We start from the raw sequence: 24,897 nt of genomic DNA, 5'->3' as shown, positions 1-24,897 counted from the left end.
GTCTGTCAGCAGTCCAGAAACTCATTGACCTTTTATACACACACACTAATTACAAGCAAGCAGATCACAGGTGAGGATGGTTACCTTTAATAGCCATTCAAACCCCTTTGTGTCAACTTGTGTGTATATTATCAGTGTATGTAAACTTTTGATCAGGGTCATTTGGGTAGTTTCTGTTGTGATTATGATTTAAAAAGAGTAAACACAGTTGATTGATAATAAATGGCTTCAGCCAAACACTAACCATTAGTGAAAGAAACGTTTTTGTGTTATCATTCATATTCTCTGAAAAATGGCCAAGAAATCATAAATTCTGCCAGGGTAAGTAAACTTATGAGCACAACTGTATACAGAGGCCTGGTTTGGAAGGACATTGGGGATAATATTGCATGGTGTCTCTTCTAACTCGTGGTGTTCGTGGAGTCTGCTTACTGAATCAAAGCGAATATTTTCTGGTGGGCCTTCAGGGTACAAAAGGGCAGAGATAATTTCTTCTTGGTAATGAAAATAGGATAGTGGGGTCTCGGTAGATTTTTGGCAAATAACATAAGTGTTATACATGGCCAAACTGAAAAAATAGAGGCTTTTTTGTGCCAATAGTGGGATTTTCTTGTGGGAAGGTAGGGTTAGATCATCTGATCATTGAAGTCCACTCCCCCCATGAACAAGTTATAGTCATGGACACAAGCTGGTTTCCGGATTGGCACGTTTCTTGGGATTTCCACGTAGGTGTCATTATGAATCGATAAGAGCATGTGGACGTTTTGTCTGTCCCTCCACCTGACAGCCAATATCTCCTCATTCTGCAAAGACACCATCTCCCCTCTTGTCGTAGCCTTTCTTTAATGAGCCTTTGAGGGAAGCCCTTCCTATAGGCTCTCACTGTACCGCATGCTGGAGTCTTCCTCTAGTGAAGATTGTGGAAGAGGGGCAAGCTTATATAGAAATTATCCACATATAAATTATATCCCTTTACAAGGAGTGGATAGACAAGCTCCCAGAAAACTTTTCTACTGTCTCCAGTGTACTCTGGGCATTCAGGGAGGTGCAGTTTGGTGTCCTTCCCTTCGTACACCAGGTAGGCGTAGATGTACCCCGTGGCTTGGTCACAAAGTTTGTAGAGCTTAACCCTTTATCGGGCCCTTTTGCTGGGGATAAACTGTTTGAGGCCCAGCCTGCCTGTGAATTTGACAAGTGACTCATCGACGGAGATATTTTGGTTGGGGGTATATAATTGGGGAAATTTTTCTGAGAAAAAAATGGCTGGGCGGTGAAAGGGGTACGTTTGCTGCTCCTGAATTAGGGGGAAGTCACAGAGGGTTTTGAAGGGCATAGGGTAGGCTGGCATGGACCCTAACCTTTAGGGGCTGAGATGACACCCCATTAGTGCTTGGCCTTTGTTGCAGTGGTATTCCATTTCTCGTGGATGGCACTGTGCTAGAGGTGGATGGCACTGCGCTACAGGTGGACGGTACTGAGCTGCTGGTTATGCCACTGCTCTACTTGTAGTAGGTTGCTGCTCCTTGCCAGAATGCCTTCTTTTCACGGGCATACGTTCCTCTTCCTCCGATTCTGTAGCAGACCCACTGCTTAAAACAGGGTTCATATGCCCAATCAGAATCGGACTCAGACTCTGAGAGCTCCCGGCTGCTCTCGTTGCTCAGGCTAAGAAGCTGGTATGCCTCCCCACTGGAAAAATATTTTTTTACAATACTGGTGACTGTGGGCTGTGGTGCAATAGGGACACTAGGACAGATGTGGGTGCACTTCTGGGTGCTGATGTGGGTGCACTTCTGGGTGCTGATGTGGGTGCACTTCTGGGTGCTGATGTCAGTGCACTACTGACTGCTGGTTGCTGGTGAGGGTGCACTGCTGGATGCTGGTGAGGGTGCACTGCTGGATGCTGGTGAGGGTGCACTGCTGGATGCTGGTGAGGGTGCACTGCTGGTTGCTGGTGAAGGTGCACTGCTGGGTGCACTGATGTGCACTATTGCACTGTGGCTGCACTGATTAGCTGGAACTGATGAGGATCCACTGATAGGGTGGCACTGATGAGCACTCACTTATGGACACTGATGTGCACTAATGGTACTGTAGTGGCACAGATGAGCACTGTAGTGGCACAGATGAGCACAGGTGAAACTGATGGACACGGGTGGCACTGAAGTGGCACAGATGAGCACTGTAGAGGCACTGATGGGCATAGGTGGCACTGCAGTGGCACTAATGACAGGTGAACACTGTAACGGCACTGATGGGCACAGATAAGCACTGTAGTGGCACTGATGGGCACTGTAGTGGCACTGATGGCACTGATAGCATAGTAAAAATGCAAAAACTTTGTTGGGCACATGATCTCTCTCCTCTCCACACACGCTGTATCGGTGTGAGGAGAGAGTTGAACACCTGGATGACCCCACATTGTTCACATTGTGATCGCTCCGTCATTGGATGGAGCGATCACGGGGTAAAGGGCTGCTGTCTTTGGCCCTTTACCGCGATCTGTGACGTGCCGGGTCCGTGAACCTGGCAAGCAAGGACAGTCCCGTGTGCGCACCATTCTGGGAGGACTTCATAGTACGCCCTCCCAGAGTTATCCAGCCGCGCTGTAGCCGTCATTCGGCTATGGCCCGGTTGTTAAATGGTTATTCAAAGTTTATTAGATTTCACAATATAACATGTTACATAGAGACAAAAGAAGAGAACCATTTACTAAGTTCAAGTAGTAATTATCCATGAGTACAGCGAAAAATTGGTCTCAGGGTACATTACCGCTGAGCAAAACATGAAAGATCAATCAGGTCAATATGCATATACAATCAATGGAGCACGTCATAAAATAATCATAGCTGAAAAATATAACTCTTTAGCACACAAGGTATGGATATTCTAGTTCCTTTAGGAACACCACACCAGTACAGCAATTGTTAATGATCCATACAAAGTAAACTGTTTAAGCATTGTTTGGTAGCAACCTGAGGTGGATGGGAGATGTGTATTATCCCATACAGCAATGGTTCTCAACCTTGTCCTCAAGTACCCCCAACAGGCCATGTTTGCAGGTTTTCCTTTATCTTGCACAGGTGCTTTAAATCCGAATTAATGGCTTAATATTTTTTCAATGGCTATTTTATTTAATAGAAATTCCCAAAACGTGGCCTCTTGGGGGTACTTGAGGACAGGGTTGAGAACCACTGCCATACAGCACTTCCAGAGTAATTGGTAGAAAAGTAAAGAAGGAGACGGTAGAAAGGGAACAAACAGGATCTCTAAACAGGTTGTTTACAGTGAAATGAATGTCTGCATACAGTCTGTTCTTTGTATATATTCTCCCTTATTCCATCCACCAAATGGCATGATCCCTCCCTTGCCTATGATCAACCCACTTTGACTTGTGTTCATAAAACTGACATCATTGAAGTCTACTTGTTTTGATTGACTTGCTGCTGACAGCTGCATAATTGTGTCTACTCATTTGAGTGCCATTAAACCTCAGTCAAATTGCACTGTACTCAAAAGTTTTGTAATTTCTTAAAGGGGTTGTAAACCCTCCCAGTTTTTCACCTCAATGCATTCTATACATTGAGGTGAAAAACCTATTGTAGTGTACCAGCCTCCCCCGTTCTACTCACCTGAGCCTGTTCGTTCCCACGCCGGAGATGTGTACACCCTCTCTGGCCGGTATCTCGGCTCTTGATTGGATAGATTGATAGCAGCGCAGCCACTGGCTCCCACTGCTGTCAATCAAATCCAATGACCGGGGGGGGGGGGTGCCGAGTCCTGCTGTCTGTGTCTATGGTGCCCCGAAGGAGAGGGCTTCTCTGATGGGTCACTCGATGCAGGGAGGAGCCAGGAGTGCCGCGAAGATGCCCCAGAAGAGGAGGATCGAGGCCAACTGCACAGAGGAGGTAAGTATTACATGTTTTTTATTTTAAAAGGAAAAAAAGGGAACCTTTAGTGTCCCTTTAAATAAGTGCATACGTTTGTTGAGTAATGTTCTGACTGTTAATAATGAAACTATACTTTTGAAATTCATAGTAATAAATATAAAGAAAAAGATGTAATGACAGCTGACCAAATCTTTCCTCTCCTACATTTCAGATTGAAAAGGACCTGCTTAGAACGATGCCCAGCAATGCTTGTTTCTCCAATTTGCAAAGTGTAGGTGTGCCTCGTCTCAGAAGAGTGCTTCGCGGACTGGCGTGGTTGTACCCAGATATTGGGTATTGCCAAGGCACTGGCATGGTGAGTTGGATAGAAATTTTGATTAAGGCTTCCATCTCTGTGATTCTTTGTTAAAGAGTTTATGGAAAATACGTAAACACTCTTAAAAGTAGTTTGATACCTTGGTGTGAATTTTGTCTACCTTTTCTTTATCGTACATCACGGGACACAGAGCAACAATAATAATGACTATATGGGTTATACGCCACCTACTGGTGGATGGACACTGGCAGATAGTCACACAGGAAGTCCACCCCTATATAACCCCTCCTACACAGGAAGGACCTCAGTTTTTTTCGCCAGTGTCTGTAAGGTGGAATGGTCACTGATACATATGCTCTTGGAGCATACTTGGAGGTCTGAATCATGGACTTCATTCAGATCCATTCGAAAAAGCTATCAGCCAAAATAGATGGTACCCGAGCCTCATTGGAAGGAGAGAAAATTCCTCAAGGTTTTTCCTGTAATGCAGCCTTATGGCGCTGGACCCTGTGTAATGGAACCCTGTGCAGTGTTTGTTCTAACCAAGGTGCTTTCCTGCAGAGTGCTATACAGGTCCAGGGGAGTGGACCCCACACCACTTCAAGACTAGCCTCGTTTTGGATTTTAGGTGTTTACAAGTTTAAAACAGGTTTTTTTGCTAGAAAATTACTTAGAACCCCCAAACATTATATATTGTTTTTTTTCTAACATCCTAGAGAATACAATAGCGGTCATTGCAATACTTTTTTTTGCACCGTATTTGCGCAGCGGTCTTCTAAGCGCACTTTTTTTGGAAAAAATTAACTTTTTGGAAAAAAAAAATAAGACAACAGTATAGTTAGCCCAATTTTTTTTTTATATTGTGAAATATAATGTTACGCCAAGTAAATTGATACCCATCATGTCACGCTTCAAAATTGCGCCCGCTCGTGGAATAGCGTCAAACTTTTACCCTTAAAAATCTCCATAGGCGATGTTTAAAAAATTCTACAGTTTGCATGTTTTGCGTTACAGAGGAGGTCTAGGGCTAGAATTATTGCTCTCACTCTACCGGTCGCGGCGATACCTCACATGTGTGGTTTGACCACCGTTTTCATATGCGGGCGCTTCTCACGTATGCGTTCGCTTCTGCGCGCAAGCTCGTCGGGACAGGGCGCTTTAAAAAAATTTTTTATTTTTTTTTATTATTTATTTTATTTTATTTATTTTTTCACTGTTTTTTTAAAAAAAAAAATTTGGATCACTTTTATTCCTATTACAAGGAATGTAAACATCCCTTGTAATAGAAAAAAGCATGACAGGTCCTCTTAAATATGAGATCTGGGGTCAAAAAGTCCTCAGATCTCATATTTAGACTAAAATGCAAAAAAAAAAAAAAAAAGTCGTTTAAAAAAATGACACAAAAAAAATTGTGCCTTTAAGAGAAGTGGGCGGAGCCGTCGTAATGACGTCGCTCCGGCCGTCACATGGTATGGAGACGGGTGGGCGCCATCTTGGCCTCACTCGTCTCCATACCTAAGCAGGGAAAGGACCCGATCGCCTCCGCCGCTACCGACGGCTTCGGTAAGCGGCGGAGGGTGCGGGAGAGCGGCGGGAGGGGGGGTGGCACCTCTCCCGCCGCCGATAACGGTGATCTCGCGGCGAACCCGCCGCAGAGACCACCATTATCGTGTACGGAACCGCCCGCTGAAAAGATGGATACCTCGGTTGTGGCAGCAGCTGCTGCCGTTACCGAGATATCCGTCTTCAAAAAAATGACGTATATATACAGTGGGCGGTCCGGAAGTGGTTAAGGAGGACTCAGTCCCTGAAGGTCTTTTATGACAAAGCTCGCTGTGATGGGTGAAGATTGGACTCCTGTTATGTTCAGAGTCCTGCAGCAGGAATGGTAAGTCTGCATTTTTGCAGTTAATCTTTAAAAAACAAACAAAAAAGAGAGATCTGACTGTCTGTTCTCCCAGTGACCACTGGGGGCAGTGTGCTGATTAATCATGCTGTGTGCTTTTTAGCCACGTGGGTTGCTGTTTCTCCTCCAGCCATTAGAGGGTGCAGGCTCCCTCAGTATGGCCTATTTTTATATAGGCAGGAAGTGGAAGGGCGGCCATGTTGCCATGAGGTTGACAGCTTCAGCAGGGCCTCTTGAGACATAACACCAGCCCATGGATACTAGTGAAGTGTAAGTACTTACTATGGGAGAACTGTGTGGCCAGACAAGTAATGATTATATACTGCTTACTTACTGCTTAATCCGGGGGGCCTGTACAACTGTAAGTCGATACACCCCTAGCAGTGCACTTTAAAGTGTTGGGTCTCCAGAATACTGTGCATTTGGCACAAAAATAGTATGGGGCCTGGTGCAGTTGAACAGGTGCATACTTGCAAACTTCAGAATAATGTGCATTTGGTCTGCATGAGCTTATATGCATATGTGCTAAACTAGTAAAAACTAGTATGGGGCCAAGTGCAGGTGGGCAGGTGCAGCATAGTATACATGCTTGCAAGCTTGTTGCCTAAATGCATGCTTGAATAAACACATGTTTTGCATAGATGTTGCATACATACATATGGCATAAGCACATGTTTGGAAGAACATGGGCATTGGTGCACTTAAAGGAGTTATGTCTACAGAATAGCATGAATTGTGTCTGCAGGAGCTTAGTTTTGGGCTCCCTTTTCACACTTGTGCGACTTAAAAGTTGCGCATTTTGGCTGCACTTTTAATGCGATTTTGCAGCGATGTGAAACAGTGCCTGTGTCGCCAAGGTCGGACCGGAGTTGTGCAGGGGCTGCTTTGAGGTCACTGTGACTTGAAGACGCACTGATGTGAAGGGTACTCATTGGAAGGTGCGACTTGTCAGGCGACCTTGCAGTCCCAAGTCGCAGGACGGGTCACACAGGTGTGGAAGAGGCTTTAGGTTGTTGAAGCAGAATAGAAACTGCATTGGATGCCTATGTACTTGGCTAATCTTGACTATAACTAGTATGGGCCCAGGTGCAGATTAGTATACATGCTTGCTTACTTGCATAGAACACAAGCCTGCATAGGCACATGCTTGCATAGGGCCCTGCCCCATGGCCTCCACACCCGATAAGCGGGTGGCGGCCAGCATGCAGCCCCCCAAGGCTGGCTGCGATGGCGTGTTTGCGTGGATGCAGGTTTTTATAAGCATATGTTTGTATAGACATGTGGGCATAAGTGTGTATGCATGTTGCATAGATATACGTGTTTGCATAAGCACATGGTGCATAGACACATGTTGTGTAATATACAGTGGGGATGGAAAGTATTCAGACCCCCTTAAATTTTTCACTCTTTGTTATATTGCAGCCATTTGCTAAAATCATTTAAGTTCATTTTATTTCCTCATTAATGTACCCTTTTGATCTAATACAGCCATGAGTCTTTTTGGGAAAGATGCAACAAGTGTTTCACACCTGGATTTGGGGATCCTCTCCCATTCCTCCTTGCAGAACCTCTCAATTTCTGTCAGGTTGGATGGTAAACGTTGGTGGACAGCCATGTTTAGGTCTCTCCAGAGATGCTCAATTGGGTTTAAGTCAGGGCTCTGGCTGGGCCATTCAAGAACAGTCATGGAGTTGTTGTGAAGCCACTCATTATTTTAGCTGTGTGCTTAGGGTCATTGTCTTGTTGGAAGGTAAACCTTTGGCCCTGTCTGAGGTCCTGAGCACTCTGGAGAAGGTTTTCGTCCAGGATATCCCTGTACTTGGCAGCATTCATCTTTCCCTCGATTGCAACCAGTCATCCTGTCCCTGCAGCTGAAAAACACCCCCACAGCATGATGCCACCACCATGCTTCACTGTTGGGACTGTATTGGACAGGTGATGAGCAGTGCCTGGTTTTCTCCACACATACCGCTTAGAAATAAGGCCAAAAAGTTCTATCTTGGTCTCATCAGACCAGAGAATCTTATTTCTCACCATCTTGGAGTCCTTCAGGTGTTTTTTTTTAGCAAACTCCATGCGGGCTTTCATGTGTCTTGCACTGAGGAGAGGCTTCCGTCAGGCCACTCTGCCATAAAGCCCCAACTGGTGGAGGGCTGCAGTGATAGTTGACTCTCTACAACACTCTCCCATCTCCCGACTGCATCTCTGGAGCTCAGCCACAGTGATCTTTGGGTTCTTCTTTACCTCTCTCACCAAGGCTCAGTTTGGCTGGATGGCCAGCTCTAGGAAGGGTTCTGGTTCTGGTCGTCCCAAACGTCTTCCATTTAAGGATTATGGAGGCCACTGTGCTCTTAGGAACCTTAAGTGCAGCAGAAATTTTTTCGTAACCTTGGCCAGATCTGTGCCTTGCCACAATTCTGTCTCTGAGCTCTTCAGGCAGTTCCTTTGACCTCATGAACTGCCTGAGGGAACTGTACTTAGGGAACTCAGTCAGGTGATTGCCAGACCGTTGTTCCTAATTTTTACAGACAGTCTATTGACTGGAATGGTACCAGCTGATTGGAGAAAAGCCAATGTAGCACCAATATTTAAAAAGGGCCCAAAAAACATCCCTGGGAATTACAGACCAGTTAGCCTAACATCAATAGTATGTAAACTCTTGGAGGGGATGATAAGGGACTATATACAAGATTTTAGTAATAAGAACGATATCATTAGCAGTAATCAGCATGGATTCATGAAGAATCGTTCTTGCCAAACCAATCTATTAACCTTCTATGAGGAGGTGAGTTGCCATCTAGATAAAGGAAGGCCCGTAGACGTGGTGTATCTGGATTTTGCAAAAGCATTTGACACAGTTCCCCATAAACGTTTACTGTACAAAATAAGGTGCGTTGGCATGGACCATAGGGTGAGTACATGGATTGAAAACTGGCTACAAGGGCGTGTTCAGAGGGTGGTGATAAATGGGGAGTACTCAGAATGGTCAGGGGTGGGTAGTGGGGTTCCCCAGGGTTCTGTGCTGGGACCAATCCTATTTAATTTGTTCATAAACGACCTGGAGGATGGGATAAACAGTTCAATCTCTGTATTTGCAGACGATACTAAGCTAAGCAGGGCAATAACTTCTCCGCAGGATGTGGAAATCTTGCAAAAAGACCTGAACAAATTAATGGGGTGGGTGACTACATGGCAAATGAGGTTCAATGTAGAAAAATGTAAAATAATGCATTTGGGTGGCAAAAATATGAATGCAATCTATACACTGGGGGGAGAACCTCTGGGGGAATCTAGGATGGAAAAGGACTTGGGGGTCCTAGTGGATGATAGGCTCAGCAATGGCATGCAATGCCAAGCTGCTGCTAATAAAGCAAACAGAATATTGGCATGCATTAAAAGGGGGATCAACTGCAGAGATAAAACGATAATTCTCCCGCTCTACAAGACTCTGGTCCGGCCGCACCTGGAGTATGCTGTCCAGTTCTGGGCACCAGGCCTCAGGAGGGACGTACTGGAAATGGAGCGAGTACAAAGAAGGGCAACAAAGCTAATAAAGGGTCTGGAGGATCTTAGTTATGAGGAAAGGTTGCGAGCACTGAACGTATTCTCTCTGGAGAAGAGACGCTTGAGAGGGGATATGATTTCAATTTACAAATACTGTACTGGTGACCCCACAATAGGGATAAAACTTTTTCGCAGAAGAGAGTTTAAGAAGACTCGTGGCCACTCATTACAATTAGAAGAAAAGAGGTTTAACCTTAAACTACGTAGAGGGTTCTTTACTGTAAGAGCGGCAAGGATGTGGAATTCCCTTCCACAGGCGGTGGTCTCAGCGGGGAGCATTGATAGCTTCAAGAAACTATTAGATAATCACCTGAATGACCGCAATATACAGGGATATGTAATGTAATACTGACACATAATCACACACATAGGTTGGACTTGATGGGCTTGTGTCTTTTTTCAACCTCACCTACTATGTAACTATGATTCTCATTTGCTCTGACATGCACTGTGAGCTGTAAGGTCTTATATAGACAGGAGTGTGGCTTTCCTAATCAAGTCCAATCAGTATAATCAAACACAGCTGGACTCAAATGAAGGTGTAGAACCATCTCAAGAATGATCAGAAGAAATGGACAGCACCTGAGTTAAATATATGAGTGTCACAGCAAAGGGTCTGAATACTTAGGACCATGTGATATTTCAGTTTTTCTTTTTTAATAAATCTGCAAAAATGTCAACAATTCTGTGTTTTTCTGTCAATATGGGGTGCTGTGTGTACATTAATGAGGAAAAAAATTAACCTAAATGATTTTAGGAAATGGCTGCAATATAACAAAGAGTGAAAAATTTAAGGGTGTCTGAATACTTTCTGTCCCCACTGTATGTTGCTTATTTCGTAAATGCATGTCTCCATGGGCACGTATTGCGTAAGTGCATGTTTGCATGGACACGCGGTTTCGTGTTTTGCCTAAACGCATATTTGCTTAAGCACATACCTACATGCTTCCATAAACGCATATTGCTTAAACGCATGCTTCCATAAATGCATATTGGCATGTTTTCATGTGTACTGCATATGTATATGCTTAGTTTGAACTGTATACATATGTGCTTAGTTGCATTAAACTGTATACATATGTGCTTATTTACATGAAACTGTATATATATATATATGTGCTTATTTGCCTAGGACTACATACATATGTGCTTATTTGCCTAGGACTATACACATATTTGTCCGGGGATGCATACATATGTGCTTATTTGCCTTGGGATACATACATATGTGCTTATTGTCTTGAGCTGCATACATAGATTTATGAATGGCAAGAATACTTGTATACCTGCATGTTTTCATACCTGGGTACCTGCCTACTTGCATACCTACAGGGTTGTATAGTGGTGGACCAACATTGTCTAGGCCTGCATCCTTGTGGAACTGTGTATTCGTTTGTCTAATACAGTCACTTTATTATGTATCTGATAGAATAGCTAAATGACTTAGAAGGGTGAGGCAGGTACACCGCTCTCAGGTTCAGTGCTCTGGCAATGTTCACGTCTCCTGTTAGTTGAATGGCATCAGGGTGAAATGAGCCACCGTGGCCCCTGATCTCGGATCAAGCCTGGTTAGTACTTGGATGGGAGACTGCCCAGGTTTCCCTCCTAAGTGAGGGAGGCATCTGAAGTTGCTGTGTTTGAGAGTTATTTAGACCATAAGATTTTAGCGCAGTCTCTGTGTTGATTCGCTCCTTTAGTTGGGTCAGTCTTTGCCTTGTGTTGCTTCGAGCAAAAGTTATGGGCTCATCATTGTAAAACAATTAATTAAATGGTAGCAGATTCAAAACTGAATAGGGGAATAGGTCTATCTTTAGATCTCAATCCGCTGGGCATCCTTCTGTTTCAGATAAGTTTGGTTTGTTCAGTGATGACCCCTCTGCAAGAGGTAGATTGCAGGGCCCATAATCATCAGGAAACACGGTTCGGAATCTAGAATGGTCGAATCCTTTCAGGTATTGGGAGATAATAACTGATGCCAATTTCTCTATTTGGTTTGAGGGTGGCTACAGTTCAGTGAACTTGGTCTCCACAGGAGTGAATACTGCCCATAGATATCTTGGAGCTTTTGGCCAGTACCCCTTGCTTTAGATTATGGTACAAACCAGTTGTAGGTTCTATCCGGAAAAGCCTCTGCAGGGGCATATATATCAACCACCAGGGCGGCACCAGGAGTCATGCGGCTCAGAAAGGTAAACCACGTTCTGTCTGTGCTATTACAGGTATAGAATAGTGGCAGGGGAAACTCTGCAGGTGAATCTACTAGATTCCAAGTTCTACAACAAGTTGGGTCAGGTTGTTCCAGGGACGAGGGTCCCACTGGCAATAGGGGTAGATGCACTGGTAACGCCTTAGGGACCAGTTCTCCCTTATTTGATACTGTTTCAACTTCTGCCACATCTTTTGCAAAGAATCCGGAAGGGGGTAACACCGATAATGTTAGCCGAATTAGCCCAGGAGGGCTTGCTACACTGACATATAGCAAGTCTTGCAGGTGTTGCTCCTTGGACACTCCAAGACCAGCGGGACCTATTGGTCTTGAGTCCTGTAACTCTCTGATTTGTTGAGCCCCTGGAACCCAGCTTCGGGGAACCTCAGTTACAGGACTTGGAAATATTTTTTTGCCTGGGGTGAAGCCAGGAAGTGGCACCAGCAGAAATATGTGAGTGGGGCATTTTCTTTTTCTTTCTCCAATCGGTAGGGGAAAAGAGCTTGGCCTTAAGTACCGTTAAGGGTCAGAGTTCGTCCCTATACATTTTTTCCAGAGGCTGTTTCCAACTCCTTGATTCATACAGCGTGTAAGGAAGACAGTCCCGCCTGTCAGGCCATTCTTGTGTCCTTGTGACTTGAATTTGATTTTGACTGTCCTTGCAGAGGCCACTTTTTGAACCAATCAGGGGATTCTGTTGGTCCTTTATCTCGGAAAGTGGCTTCTTTGGTGGCTATCACTTCACTAAGTGGAGTGTCGGAGTTGGCAGCCCTTTCATGCAAGGAGCCGTTCTTGGTCTCACATCATAAGGTGATTTTGCGTTCTCATCTATTTTTTGCCTAGAATGGTGTCTAGTTTTCACTTGAATCAAGACAATGTCTTGCTTTCTTTTCTGATCCTCAGTTGGCAGGAGTTATATCACTGCATACTCTGGAGGTAGTTCTGGCAGTCAGAATGACTTGATTTGTCCGTACAGGTCAGGAATTCTGGTTTGTGCTGCCAGTAGAGCCCAGGATGGTCAGGAGGCATCCAAGTTAACTATTTAAATTTGGATTTGCCAGTTAATTATTCAAGCCTATGGCTTGAAAGGGCAAGGTCCCCCACCCCTTTTTTTGGTAAAAGCTCTCGGTACCAGGTGTGTGGGGGCATCTTGGGCCATCAGGTGTCAGTGGCTCAGGATTTAAGGCCATTACATGGTCTTTTGTTCATACATTCACAGAATTTTACCAGATAGATATCAAAGCCACAGGGAATACTCCTTTGGCCGCAGCATGTTTTGGACGGCAGAAGGAGTCCTCCTCAGGTGGCAGTTTCTGTGACTGTGTCTCCCTCTGTTCAAGTGCATTGCTTTAGGACATCCCATATAGTCATTATTGCTGCTCTGTGTCCCGTGATGTACGATTAAGAAAATAAGATTTCCCTTAACGTCTTTCAGGACAGCACTTGAGAGAGTGACTCCTCCCCTTGCAATCAGGAAACACCTCTTCCACCAAACTTTAAAAGGAGGCTCCTTTCCACACATTGTCTGTCAGTTTTTGTGCTTCCTCCGGAGGGAACACTTCATGGGGAAGTCAGGGCTTTCAGGTGCTGTCCTGGGAGCTCAGGTTTCCTGTATTTTCACCAAATGACTTTTTTTACCTCATAAGAGCTGTTCCTCCCATTCCACAGCTGAGGTCAGGTGCTGCTGGCTGGGCTCCCTCTCCCTCTTCATCTGGGCTCAGGGTGAGTCTGACTGTCGTGGGCATCACTCCTAGGCGGCGGCAAGGCAGGCAGTGGCCGTTTACTATGTTTTTTTCTTCGGTCCACCGCCTGTTGCTTTTTTCCCTGCCGCCATCTTGGGGATGGCAGCGGGTTCCATCCACCGGAAGTGAGGCATCCGGGAAGGGGGGTGGCGCCCACGGAACAGGCGTACGGCATAATTTCCGCCGGAAATTGCAGAGGGAAAGGGGAGGAACAGGGCAGGTGCTTATTTAGCGGTTCCGGTCCGGCGCACTGGCGCTATTGGGAGTCCGGAACCGGCGTTTTAGCCACATAACACACACACAGCAAGCGCTCCTCGATGGAATCGATGGCGGCAGCGAGTGGGACATGCACAGACACCAGCACGGCCCAGATAAGGGGCAGTTGTATGCTGTCCTCCTTGTACTGTGGGGTCTCTCTCTCTTTCTCCCCCCCCTGTGGCAGGGGCCTGTCTGGGCGCATGAGGCAGCTTTAGTTCTTACTGTGCTCCTGTGGTGAGCATCCTTGAAAAAAGGACAGGTTGTCTCACTGGGATGGTTTCTTCTTTTTGTCTCGTGGCAGGCCAAGAGCTCTGATCCAGTGACAAAAAGGAAATGCCCTTCATGTAAATCTAAACTACCTGAAGGATGGAAGAAGACTTTATGTCAAGCCTGTATTGATTCGTTGGTTAAAGAAGCTTCTTCCACTTGCAGCGACTTGATTGCATCTGTTAAAAAAGAACTTGATGCGACTATTCAATCATTTCGCTCTTCTCTAGCAAACCCATCCCTGAGTCAGCCAACTACCTCACAGTCCTCTCAAGGCTCACTTATAGTCCCGACGGTGGAGACTGAGGCATCTCCTACCCCAGAGGGACATTCCCCCTCTCAATCTGCAGAGGAGTCTGATGAGGGGGAGGAAGGACAAATATTACCTTCAAAATTTTAATTGTCTTTAGAACAGGTAGATGACCTGTTAAAAGCAATCTATACCACACTGGGTCTGGAAGAGGAAAGAAAGGAGTTATCTCTGCATGACAAAATGTATGCAGGGCTCAGCGAACATAAAAATCGCAATTTCCCAGTACACTGTTATTTCTGAGACTATTAAGAAAGAGTGCACAGAGCCAGAGAGAAAACCTTTCTTTCCCAAAGCCTTAAAAAGGCGTTTGCCTTTTGATGAAGATCCAGCGGCGGTTTGGAACAAAAGCCCCAAACTAGATGCCGCGTTTTCCCAAGTCTCGAGGTCAACAGATTTGGCATTCGAAGACATGGGGGTGTTAAGAAATACCTTCGACAAAAGGTTGGACCAGCTACTAAAAAGGGTATGGCAATCCATCATGGGAAATCTTAAACCTGCTATGGCGACTACGGTGGTATCCAGGAATATGGAGTTCTGGTTAAATCAACTTAAGGCCCACATCTCAGCAGACTCACCAAAACAAGAAATTTTGGATTCATTCTCGACTCTGTCAGCCACTGTTGCATTTATTTCTGATGCCTCAGCGGAATCAATTAAAATGACAGCTAGATCTGCAGCCTTAGCTAACTCGGCCAGAAGGGCTCTGTGGTTGAAAACTTGGCCAGGGGACGCGGCATCCAAAAACAAGCTGTGTGGGATACCGTTCCTGGGAGACTTGCTTTTTGGTCCTGACTTAGATGCGGTTCTAGATAGAACAGCTGATAAAAAGAAGTCTTTCCCTATCAAAAATAAAAAACAGCCAGTTAAACATTTTTTTCGTTCCCAAAGGGCTCAAGAACAAACCAAACCCCAGGAGAAAAGAAAAAAAATTGGGCATCGCAGAAGGGAAAAGGAAATGTCCTTTTCCATCCTCCTCCAGCCTCCAGTAAAACGCAATGACTTTTGCGTACCAGTGGGGGGAAGGCTTCAAAGTTTCCTCCCCCTTTGGGCCAGCATGACAGAAAGTCAATATATTTTAGACATGCTGTCCCAAGGTTACAGGATAGAGTTTTCGGATCGCCCGCCAGAAAGATTCTTTGTAACAAACTTACCAAGGGATCTAACAAAGGCCTTGGCCATGAAGAACCTTTTAAAGGATCTGAGGCACCAGAGGGTAGTGATACCAGTATCCCCAGAAGAACAGGGTCAGGGCTTCTATTCACACATATTTCTGATTAGAAAATCATCCGGAAACTTCCGTCTTATCCTCAACCTAAAACCCCTGAACAAGTCGGTCCTATACAAAAAGTTTTGCATGGACTCAATTTTCACAGGAACATTCTGACAAGATTGTTTTATGGCATCAATCGATCTGAGGGATGCTTACCTTCATGTTCCTGTAGCAACTCAGTCCCAGAGATTCCTGAGGTTTGCGGTGAATATGGGCAAAGAGATTATACATCTTCAGTTCAGGGCCCTTCCCTTCGGCCTGTCGTCAGCTGCTCCGTATTTTTACGAAAGTAATGGCGGAAGCTCTCGCCTCTTCGACTCCGGGGGATTGCGGTAATTCCATATCTGGACAACCTCCTCTTTTTTGCCCCATCCAGGGAAAAGTTGCAGGAGGATCTGAACAGAGCCCGCAGTCATTTGGAGTCACTAGGGTGGATAGTGAATGTTCAAAAATCGAATTTCATTCCAGCTCAGCAAGTACTGTTTCTGTTTCTTACTTGATAAATTCGGTGGAGCAAAAGATTTTTCTCCCAGAAGAGAAAAAGATCAAGGTTCAAAGGGTAATAACGACACTACAAACAAATCAACTGAAAAGGTTATGTCGGCTCTGGGGACATTAACCTCTTCTATGCCAGCCATCCAATGGGCAAGGCTGCATTTCAGGGCCCTCCAGAGGTTCCTTCTAAAAACATGGAACCACAGGACAGAGCGTTTGGATACGAAAATAAAGATCCCAACCAGAATCAAACGTTCACTTTGGTGGTGGAAAAGTCAGGGGGTACGGCAAAGAGGTCTCCTTTGGTCTTTTCCAACCGGAAAAGTGGTCACAACAGACACCAGTTTGCGGGGATGGGGGGCCCACATGGGTCAGGCCTTAGCACAGGGAACATGGTCCCAGTTCGAGGCCCTAAAATCCTCAAATTGGAGAGAGCTAAAAGCTGTTGCCCTAGCATTAGCTTTCTTCTCTCAAGACCTCATAGGTTGCCATGTCCAGATTTTGTTGAGCAATGCCACTACTATAGCCTACCTGAACAAACAGGGAGGCACAAGAAGCAGGGCTCTTCACTTACTGTCAATAGAGATTCTGGAGAGAACCACTTACTATCTCTATCCGCAGTCCATCTCAAAGGCACATTAAACGAAGTAGCGGATTATTTGAGCCGACAGAAAGTTCAGGAATCAGAGTGGAGTCTGAACAGGGAGGTGTTTGCATTAATCACCAGTACGTGGGGTCTTCCGCAGGTAGAACTGTTTGCTTCAAGACAAAACACGCAGCTCCCAAATTTTTTCTCCCTTCAGAGAGACAGTTGCTCTCAGGGGATAGATGCTCTGGCACATCCATGGGATTTTCGCCTAGGATATGCTTTTCCTCCATTCCGGTTAATCCCACTAGTGTTGAGAAAAATACTCAAAGAGAGAGTATCAATTTTGATTACTCCATATTGTCCAAAGAGAGCTTGGTTTTCCACGATTCTTCAGTTGGCAATCAAACCATGTTGGCATCTTCCGCTCAGTCAGGATCTGTTGATTCAGGGTCCAGTGCATCATCCAGATGTAGGCAGGTTAAAGCTCACTGCCTGGTATCTGAGGAGCAATTAATGAGAAGCAAAGGCTTTTCAGAACATTTAACTACTACGTTGCTTTCCAGTAGGAAAAAGGTAACCAGAGATATTTACGCCAAAGTATGGAAAGTCTATGTTTTTTTCTGTCAATCAGAACATAGGGATGTTAAAGACCTAGTTTCAGTGCTGGAGTCTTTCCAAAAATGTGCAGACAAGGATCTTGCGGTCAGCACTGTTAAAGTGCATGTGGCCGCTTTGGGAGTTTATCTGGAGAGATCCTTATCTTCAAAAACTCTGATCATGAGATTTTTCAAAGCACTTTCCAGGTCTAGACCGGTCCCGGTGAGGCATTTCCCAAGTTGGGATCTCTTGGTTCTGCAAGCTCTGGCAAAAGAACCATTTGAGCCTTTACAGGCCATATCCTTAAAGAATTTAACTTTGAAAACAATTTTTCTGGTCGCAATTACTTCAGCAAAGAAGGATTAGTGAACTGCACGCCCTATCAGTAAAAGAGCCTTTTTTTGTCAGTTTTTCCTGATAGGGTTGTCCTAAAAGTAGATCCAGGGTTTTTGCCAAAAGTGGCAAGCTTTAGTAACAGGTCTCAGGAGATTATTCTCCCAACCTTTTGTGCTAACCCTTCGGGTAAAAAGGAAGAGCAGTTTCACAGCTTGGACGTAAGACGTATCCTATTACATTATTTGGAAGTAACAGGAGGGTTTAGAGCTTCAGATTCATTATTTGTTCTTTTTTCTGGAAACAAAAAAGGCCACCAAGCATCAAAAGGTTCATTGGCTAGATGGCTTAAGACAGCTATTAATGTAGCCTATTCTCAAATGGGTTTATCTTCCCGCTGGGAATTAGGGCTCATTCAACAAGGGCCCAGGCCACTACATGGGCAGAAAGAGCTGGTGCCACCCCAGATCAGATTTGTAAGGCGCTACGTGGTCAAGCTACTTAACGTTTGTCCGTCATTACAGAGTGGATCTCCTGTCAGCAGGGGAATAGGCTTTTGCCAGAAAGGTTCTGCAGGCTCTGGTCTCTCCCTAGGGGGGTAAGTCCCTATTATCCTCTCAAGTGCTGTCCTGAAAGACGTTAAGGGAAAATTCAAGTTAGACTTATCGGTAACTTGTTTTCCAAGAGTCTTTCAGGACAGCAGCATCCCGCCCTATGGTTTTTTATATATATATATATATATATATATATATATATATATATATATATATATACACTGTGACTAATCATATCTCGATTATGTGTTCCAGTTTGGGGCCGGAAGTTCTCTACTACTACTGACAATGTGTGGAAAGGAGCCTCCTTTTAAAGTTTGGTGGAAGAGGTGTTTCCTGATTGCAAGGGGAGGAGTCACTCTCTCAAGTGCTGTCCTGAAAGACTCTTGGAAAACAAGTTACCGGTAAGTCTAACTTTTTAAAAAAATTTTCGTCATACTTACCTGTAAAATCCTTTTCTTGGAGTACATCATGGGACACAGAGTTCCCTTCCATCTTTTTTTGGGATAATTATTGCTTCGCTGAAAAACTGAGGTTCTTCCTGTGTAGGAGGGGATATATAGGGGTGGACTTCCTGTTTGACTATCTGACAGTGTCCATCCACCAGTTGGTAGCGTATAACCCATATAGTCATTATTATGGTTGCTCTGTGTCCCGTGATGTACTCCAAGAAAAGGATTTTACAGGTATGTATAACGAAAAAAAACCTTTTTTTTAACATTTTAGATCTGTGTGTACTGTGTCAGTTATCCACAGATCGCCCTCCAGTTTCAGAGGTATGGCATGGTCTCTGACAAAGATAACCTTGGTATGCCATCTTCAGACACTGCATTGTGAGTAAGCTTTTGGAGGTTGAATAGATAACCTTGTTTGTCACCACTGGACACCATGCAATGTGACATTTTACAGATCCTTGTGTACTGTTAGCTGCTCTCAGGGTTCAGAGCTGGTATACATTTCTGTGAATAAAATATGCAGGTAAAAACTGATATGAGGTCACCTGCGTTTTTATGCACTTTTTTTAAACGCATATGATATTTTAGATGCTTTTTTTAAAAAATTTTTAAAATATATATATATATATATATATATATATATATATATATAGATATATATCTATATCTATAGATATAGATATAGATCTATATCTATAGATATAGATCTATGTCTATATCTATATCTATAGATATAGATATATATATATATATATATCATCTGTAGTTCAAAACCACATTGAAAAGGCCATAACCATGCAGAATATTTTTTAAAACCCTTTATTAAAAACAAAGATAAACCCACTTCTAATAAAAGTGCACTTTAAACTAGTGCACATCAGTAAAATAGCCTAAATATTTATTGCATTTCCCCCTAAGAATCCACCTATCACGATCACCTTTCTAGACACTGTGTGCGCACTTCCGGATTTGCGTCTGTCATCACTGGGTCGGCCTTTGGGGTGGAATGCACTTTTTATTGTGAGTGGCTTGATGACCTTTAGGAGTTTTAATGCATCTCCTATGGGAAATTAAGGGTATCAAAAATAAGAATAGTAAAAATAATAGTATAATAATATAGTAAATATAATAGTAGTAAAATGATAGTATAAAAGTAAAATTGTATAAATAATACTCAAATAACATTGAAGGTCTCACAAATACATCTAAATGCCGATAGACCTAGCATAGCATGGCATGGATGGGAATATAAAACAGTACAGGTTCGAAAATAGCCATCTGCTTACATAAACTGTATGGTATGTATAGCTGCGACATGAGAGACATAGATCAGAGACTCAAATACCGAAAAATGTGCAACTATTTATAACAAAACAATGTACCGGGAAGCCTTGCATCCTGGTGGCCAGTATGACCCAGAAGGGGAACAATAAGACTAGAATAATGTATAGAAACAATCAAATACATTGATGATATAGTGCCCAGAACTGAGCCAGATACATGGAGTAGGTGATAGACAGACAGACAAAGAGGGGGTAAAGGGGGCTAGAAAAGACAAAAAAAGGGGGTGGGGCAGTCAGAGCGGGAAAGAAATTAGGGACTGAGTGTCCCATATACAGAGGGAGAACAGACGTATAGAAGGAAAGACAGGGCCTCTCGCCCAAGGTGTCTACACTGAGTTTACGAGGTCACGAGATCAGTCGGGTTGTGAAACTCCCTGAAGATAGGCATCAGTGTATACAAAATGTTGCCAGGGCCTCCAGGTGTCACAAAATCTCCTCCAGGTTATTCAAGGTAGCTGCGAGATTCTCCATGTCCCTAAGCTCAGGGACTTTGACAGCGGATTGGGTGCCTGCAGTTTTAACCAGTTCCTGTCTGGGGCAATTTTTTAAATCTTCAGTCATGTTAAAAACAGCATTTTTTTTTTTTGCTAGTAAATTACTTAGAACCCACAAATAATATACATTTTCTGAAAGCAGAAGCCCTGGAGAATAAAATGGTGGCTCTTACAATTTTTTATGTCACACAATATTTACACAGCCTTTTATCAAACGTACATTTTGGGGAAAAATACACCAAAATAAATGAGTGCAGACAAACACAATATAATAGCCAGTTTTTTGTTAAAATATAAAAGATGGGGTTGTGTCAAGTAAAATATATGCCAAACATGTCAAGAATTGTACATGCCCATTAAATGGCAACAAATTATGGTGCCTAAAATTTTTCATAGGTGACACTTTAAAATCCTTTACAGGTTATCAGTTTAAAATTACCCATGAATTATGACCCTAGAATGATTGCTCTCACTCTGATGATCATGGCAATACCTCATTTGTGGTGCAGTCACGCTTACATAAACCACAAATTACCACAAATTACATAAAGCAGGATGGTGATGTATCCATAAGTTGGGTGGTTAGAAAAGAAAGGGGTATTAAGGGTTAAAAAGGAAGGCAGCCATCCTTCAGCGTGTGTCCAGAACTCTGCAAGACACGTAAGGAAAAAACGGAGGAGGAGGCACCGACCTGAGTGTTATATTAAAATGATGACTTTAATAGGATAAGATTAAAAACACTTACAAGATGATAGTAGATGCATGCTTGTCAAAGTAAAGTGCAGCCCTTGCATTCCACATGGCTCTGCGGGTTCCACCTCTTCCGGATAGCTGGAAAGCATTGGGCAGCTGGCTGGAATGGATCAGTGTTTCTCCAGAAACCGGGAAGCCCCACGCTGACCAGCGTGAATCGATTGACAAGATTCCAGCCCTGCCTTGGTCCAGTCAGACGCCGGTGACGTCACTTCCGTTTCCACGGTTTATGCTGGTCAGCGTGGAGGTTCCTGGAGAAAAACTGTGATCCATTTCAACCAACTTCCTAATCCTTTCCAGTTATCCGGAACAGCAGTGGGACCCGCAGAGCCATGTGGAATGCCAGGACTGCACTTTCCTTTGACGAGCATGCATCTATCATATTGTAAGTGTTTTTAATCTTATCCTGTTAAAGTCATTATTTTAATACTACACTCAGGTCGGCACCTCCCCCTCCCTGTTTTTTACATAAAATAAATCATGTGCATAAAATACATAGTCATTTATCTAAATTAGTGAGATAAAGTCCCAAAAAGTGGAGGCGTGGCCTGGACATGGCTGAGTGAAGCCGCATGTTGTGAGAGCTCCCGGTCTCACTTTGCCCTTCTGGCAAATTCCATCATACACACCGGTATGATATCAGCTAAAAGACATAAAACGAGAGCAGTGACCCGGGCAAACCGCTCCAACATGGCAAACGGCGAAATTCAGAGACATTTCACGCAAGTACAGAGGATCTCACGCGGAGCTAGAGTGGCCGCTCTACATGGTCTCCCACAGGAGGCCCATAACCAGGCCGAGCGAGCCCCGTCTCCCAGTCCCTCCTCACCGGACTGATACGCCAGCAGCACTGCAGTCGGAGGTGATGGTCTCCCCACAGCTACCCAGGACAAACCAGATAGACCAGGACATGCAGACATTACTGCAGGCCCTCCACCAGAACAGACATCGAGGCGCCGATCCTCCGATTAGAGGAAGCCCATCCCCGTGTCATGCAAGAGATGAGAGAGGATGTCACTAACCTCCCGGACAAGGTGACAGCGAGGGAAGCATCTTTCTCCACCATGGAACGCCGCGTCGAGGCCTTGGAGCAGTCCCGAGACACCGTCATTGCACTACAGCTCCACCTGGAAGATATTGAAGACCGGAGCCGCTGCAACAACTTACGGCTCCACGGGCTCCTGGAGGCAATGGGTACCGAAAACCTCGGAGACCATTACAGTGATCTTCCACACCCTCCTAGAAAACCCAATGGTGGCACTAGAGATTGACCAGGTCCATAGGGCCCTAGGCCCCAGATTGACAGACCCGAGCAGACCACGTGATGTAGTATGCAGGCTCCACCGTTACACGCAGAAAGATGACATCCTACGTAAGGCATGGGAACATGGTGATGTGGAGCTGGATGGGGCGCAGATTAGGATCTTGCCAGACCTCTCCAGGGCGACACTGAGGCGCAGAGCCCTGCTACGCCCCATCCTAGAGCTAGCAAAGCAAAGAAGATACACGTACCAATGGGGCTACCCGCTGGCGGCCACATTCAGGAAGGACATGACCACTTTTACCTTACAGACAATGACGGAACTCCCAGCGCTGTTCAACTACCTTGAGGCAGACACGATACCAGTACCGGATTGGCTACAAATCCTCCCGCGACCTACCGGAAGATCGGGACTCTCCGCATACCATGGCCCGTTGCAGCCACGCCAGCAGAGGTCCAGAAGTAGACCCCGGGCACCCTCATGGGAAAGGTCACGTGAGTAAACACTGATCCACAATTTTTTACATCTCACCCCCCGGGGACCCGCCCCTTTATCACCCCCCTCGCCAGCCTGACCCACAGACAGCCCAATGCCGACCAGCAGTGACTATGTTGTCGAGGTACACCCATGTTGGCTTGCTCCCCTTGCCCCCCCCCTCCGAGGCGGCCACCATGACCTCACTCCCGGATGTTTTGGAGCTTGGCTTATCAGCTCCTCCTCCAAAGCCAAGTGCTACCCCTGATACCTGGGAAAAGATGCACAATCGATGGATGCTTGGCCTCTTTTCCACCCTGGTGAACGCGACTATACATTTTACTCCCAGCCCCATCAAATTCACGAATAGACTGTTTCCTGATCCTCCACGCCCAGTTACACGCAATCAAGGACACCACCATAGGGTCCATTACCTGGTCAGACCACACTCCTGTAGTCTTGCGGTACGCTCTGTCAGACTGCTATATGGCACAACAAAAGCCATGGAGGCTGAACGAGGGCCTATTGCAAGACCCAGAGGTGCTAGCTGATATGGTGAAGGAGATAGAGCATTACTTCCACACTAATGACACCCATTAAAGACGCAGGTGTAGTATGGGAAGCTCACAAAGTGGTGATCTGTGGAGTGCTCATTAAGCATGGGTCCAGGATCAGACAGCAACGATCGGTTCAATTGACCTCCCTTCTAAGCAAATTAGAGACACAACATAATCAGGCCCCATCCAGACCACTGGAAAATGACCCCGACACCATCCGTAAACAAATTACTGATCCTTTACACTTTAAAGCAAAGGCGGCGCTCCAAATTTGTGGCAAAAAATCCTACGTAATCCCAAAAGAGGATAAGGACACTGCTCAGTGCGGAAGTTATCGACCCATATCCCTGCTAAATACCGACCTTAAATTATTTACCAAGATAATAGCATCCAGACTACAACAACACTTGCCTTACCTGATCCATCTAGACCAAGTAGGCTTCGTACCAACTAGAGAAGCCAAGAGACGACACCACTAAAGTCCTCAACCTTCCACATGTAGCCAATATCACTAAAATGCCATGTGTATTCATTGGAACGAACACAGAGAAAGCGTTCGATCAGGTGAATCGACCCTGAGCCATATAGGATTAGGGAGCAATATGCTCAATTGAGCATATATGTGTCACCGGCGCAAACAAATTAATATATAAAAAAAAATAAAAAATATTATAAAATTGAGTTGCTGCAATCAAAAAGTACACCACTAGATGATAAAATAGAAAAAAAAATATTTGTGTTGAGTGCGCTACTCTACTTTAGATACACCACTCTGTTCAAATTCATACCTGCACAAACATCCAAAACCTTATATCACATATAATAGTGCCTTAATTATCCACCCTACTGAGTATATCCTGAATATATCTCAACATAAATAAATACACAGATTGATATGACATTTGAATCCAAACTATAATGTCCAAATTCATGTGCAAAGTGCAGTGTGAAGATGATGACACATACTGTGATGCGAAACGCGTAGAGGCTGCTGGGAGATTTTCGTCGCTTCAATATGTCACTTCCGGGATGGGCAAGAGCGAGGTTTGAAGCGCAAGCCACAAATATTTTTTTCTTATATGCTCAATTGGATTCCCGCTGCTTACCCAGGCCCGACGGCCAGAGTCAGAGCTAATGGAGTGACTTCTGATCCATTCCCAATTACCAACGGGACTAGACAGGGATGCCCACTCTCGACCCTTCTTTTCACTCTGTCCCTAGAGCCCTTCCTTTGTCATGTGAGGCTAAACCCTGATATC

General features: G+C 44.7%; 1 protein-coding gene across 7 annotated transcripts in view; it reads left to right on the top strand.

Moving 5' to 3' along the window:
• The window catches only part of SGSM3 (small G protein signaling modulator 3), a 746,342-nt gene that overhangs the window by 382,781 nt on the left and 338,664 nt on the right, over positions 1-24,897 (top strand). For all 7 annotated transcript variants that reach the window (XM_073592651.1, XM_073592650.1, XM_073592644.1 and 4 more), the window contains one exon: positions 4,102-4,245. In XM_073592651.1, the coding sequence (XP_073448752.1) occupies positions 4,102-4,245 (144 nt within the window). The remainder of the gene's footprint in view (positions 1-4,101; positions 4,246-24,897) is intronic.

Source organism: Aquarana catesbeiana, linkage group LG07 (assembly GCF_042186555.1).
Source record: "Aquarana catesbeiana isolate 2022-GZ linkage group LG07, ASM4218655v1, whole genome shotgun sequence".
In the NCBI taxonomy this organism is placed as follows: domain Eukaryota; kingdom Metazoa; phylum Chordata; class Amphibia; order Anura; family Ranidae; genus Aquarana; species Aquarana catesbeiana.
This window is presented reverse-complemented; position numbering and strand designations above follow the sequence as displayed.